We start from the raw sequence: 2665 nt of genomic DNA on the forward strand, positions 1-2665 counted from the left end.
CTAGGACTTGTGATTCAAGTTGATTGTTTCCATTTGATTTTCCTCTACACTTAGGGGATAACTAAATGAAGCAAAGCCTACTAGTTGTCAACATTGAATGAGCTATGAGGATAAAACTTCCAATGCCAACCCTAAGTCAAGTCCCTTTGATAATTGATTGTTTGTTTCTCATTACTTGCTAAAATCTTCAAAGAACTCAACAAAGCTTGCTAAATCGATAAGATGCATACTTTGGCAATTCCAAGGGAGAACGACTCGGGAGATTAATACTCTCGGACATAGATTGTAGATTTGTTTGATGATGGATTTCGCGTTGGTTTAGACTATACTACGATTGATCACTTGATAAATTCTACACCAACAAAAATCCATTTGTCAAAATGGCGCCGTTGCCGGGGAATTTGCTTTATGTGCCATGTTATTGTTTGAAGTGAGCATGTATAGATGTACATAGTTGCATTCCATTGTGAATAATTCAAGTGACTAACCCCTCATTCATTACAATGAATTCCATTTCCCCTTCATTGCATGACGCACAATGAATTTCATTTTCCCTTCATTGCATGACGCGTTCACAATCGAATCCGAGCTTAGTCCCTTTTGATCCGGAAATAGAACGAACTTTGTTTCATATTAGACAAGCTCGGAGGCGGCTTAAGTTTGGAAAAGGGGAAGAGGTTTTCACCACCTCAACCACCTTACTAAAAGTGAACATTGAACCGTCACTCAACGAAAGCATTAATCCTACTTCCATCAATCTCACTAACAAATCTTCTTTTGTTCTAGGTACTAATACCATGGACGCTCCGAGGAGAGTTACCATCAAGGAAGCGGGTGCACCGGATTATGTCCTTCAACCCCTTCACGTAACTCACCCCAACTTGAATGCTAACTTTGAATTGAAGACCGCTTTGATCAACCTCCTACCTAAGTTTCATGGGCTTCCCGCACAAGATCCTATTCGACATCTCAAGGACTTCCATCACATATGTTCAACTACTAGACGGGAAGGGTCCGATGAAGTTGCTATATGGTTGTTTGCTTTCCCTTTCTCTCTTGAGGACAAAGCTAAAGAATGGTTCTACACCCTCTCTAGTGAAGTTACCTCCGATTGGGACTTACTTAGAAGGGGATTCTTGGATAAATTCCTACCTCCGGAGAAGATGGATAGGTTAAGGAAGGAAATGTCTTGTATTGTGCAAGGTAAGACGGAACCACTCTATGAGTATTGGGAACGGTTCCGTAAGCTACTAGATGCATGCCCCAATCACATGCTCGACACTCAAGTATTGCTTGGATACATATGTCAAGGGATGCGAGAGCAAGATAGAACTCTCTTGGACACTTCTAGCAATGGTTCTTTGTCCAAATATAAAACCGCGGAGGAGGCATGGCAACTTATTATTGACTTGGCCGAATCCAATCAACATATGAGGCGAAGAGTCAATCGTTCAAGGACCGTGAATGAGATATCAACTAGTAGTGAAACCACCGCTCTAACTCAATCCTTGAATGAGATGACATCCATCTTGAAACAACTCCAATTGAACCAACAACAATCACAACCTCAATCATACCAACAACACCCTCCACCACCTCAACAACACAACCAACAATTGGTCCCTCAAAGAGTATGTGGCATTTACTCTTGCTACTCTCACTACACGGATGAGTGCCCAAGCCTTCAAGAAGACAATACCTTGGCGGCTACCCACAATTTCTATGACCGCCCCAATCAAGGGTACTACCAAGGCGGTAATCCTAACCAAGGGTACTCTTATCAAGGAGGAGGAAGCCACAACCAAGGAAGTGGATACAATAATCAAAATTGGAGAGACAACCATCAACAAGGGAACAATCAAGATGAAACACTTCGAACCATTATCCAAGGTCAAAAGGAACTACAAAACACACTTGCTTCCGGCCTCACCGGCCTCACCTCTACACTACAAGCTCTTCTTGCACGCATGGATACACCATCAACTTCTACTCCTCAACCCCCAATCCAAAGTGTCATTCCCTCTCAACCTCAACCAAATCCAAAAGGGGGCATCAATGCCATCACCCTTAGGTCCGGTACGCAACTAAAAAGGAAGGAAGCGAAGGATTCAAGCCTTATCACAACCGTCCAAGAAGAGGAGAGGATAGACATAGAAGAAGTAGTGGAAGAGGAGACACCACAAGCCACAGTTGAGGATGAAGTCCAACCAACAAGGGAGAACGACTCGGGAGATTAATACTCTCGGACATAGATTGTAGATTTGTTTGATGATGGATTTCGCGTTGGTTTATACTATACTACGATTGATCACTTGATAAATTCTATACCAACAAAAATTCATTTGTCAAAATGGCGCCGTTGCCGGGGAGACAACCAAGGCCAAAAGAACCTTGGAAGAAGAAGTTGCTCAACCACTTCCATTCCCAACACTTGCGAAGAAAGCTAAAAAGCGCATAGAACTCGACCCTAAAATGGTGGAAGTGTTCAAGAAAGTTGAGGTAACCATCCCCCTCTTTGATGCCATCAATCAAGTTCCTAGATATGCTAAATTTCTCAAAGACTTATGCATACATAAGGACAGAATTCTTGAATTGGAAACCATTCCATTGGGAAGTTCCATTTCCGCTTTAATGGGAACGCTACCCGAGAAGTGTGATGATCCGG

At 42.6% G+C, this 2665-nt stretch overlaps 1 protein-coding gene across 1 annotated transcript; it reads left to right on the forward strand.

Moving 5' to 3' along the window:
• Nucleotides 1-797: 797 nt before the first annotated feature.
• On the forward strand, nucleotides 798-2237 carry LOC107472307 (uncharacterized). The gene has a single exon (XM_016091840.2). The coding sequence runs from the start codon at nucleotides 798-800 to the stop codon at nucleotides 2235-2237; it is 1440 nt and encodes a 479-aa protein (XP_015947326.2).
• Nucleotides 2238-2665: the final 428 nt, after the last annotated feature.

This window comes from Arachis duranensis, unplaced genomic scaffold (genome assembly GCF_000817695.3).
Source record: "Arachis duranensis cultivar V14167 unplaced genomic scaffold, aradu.V14167.gnm2.J7QH unplaced_Scaffold_44922, whole genome shotgun sequence".
NCBI classification, from domain to species: domain Eukaryota; kingdom Viridiplantae; phylum Streptophyta; class Magnoliopsida; order Fabales; family Fabaceae; genus Arachis; species Arachis duranensis.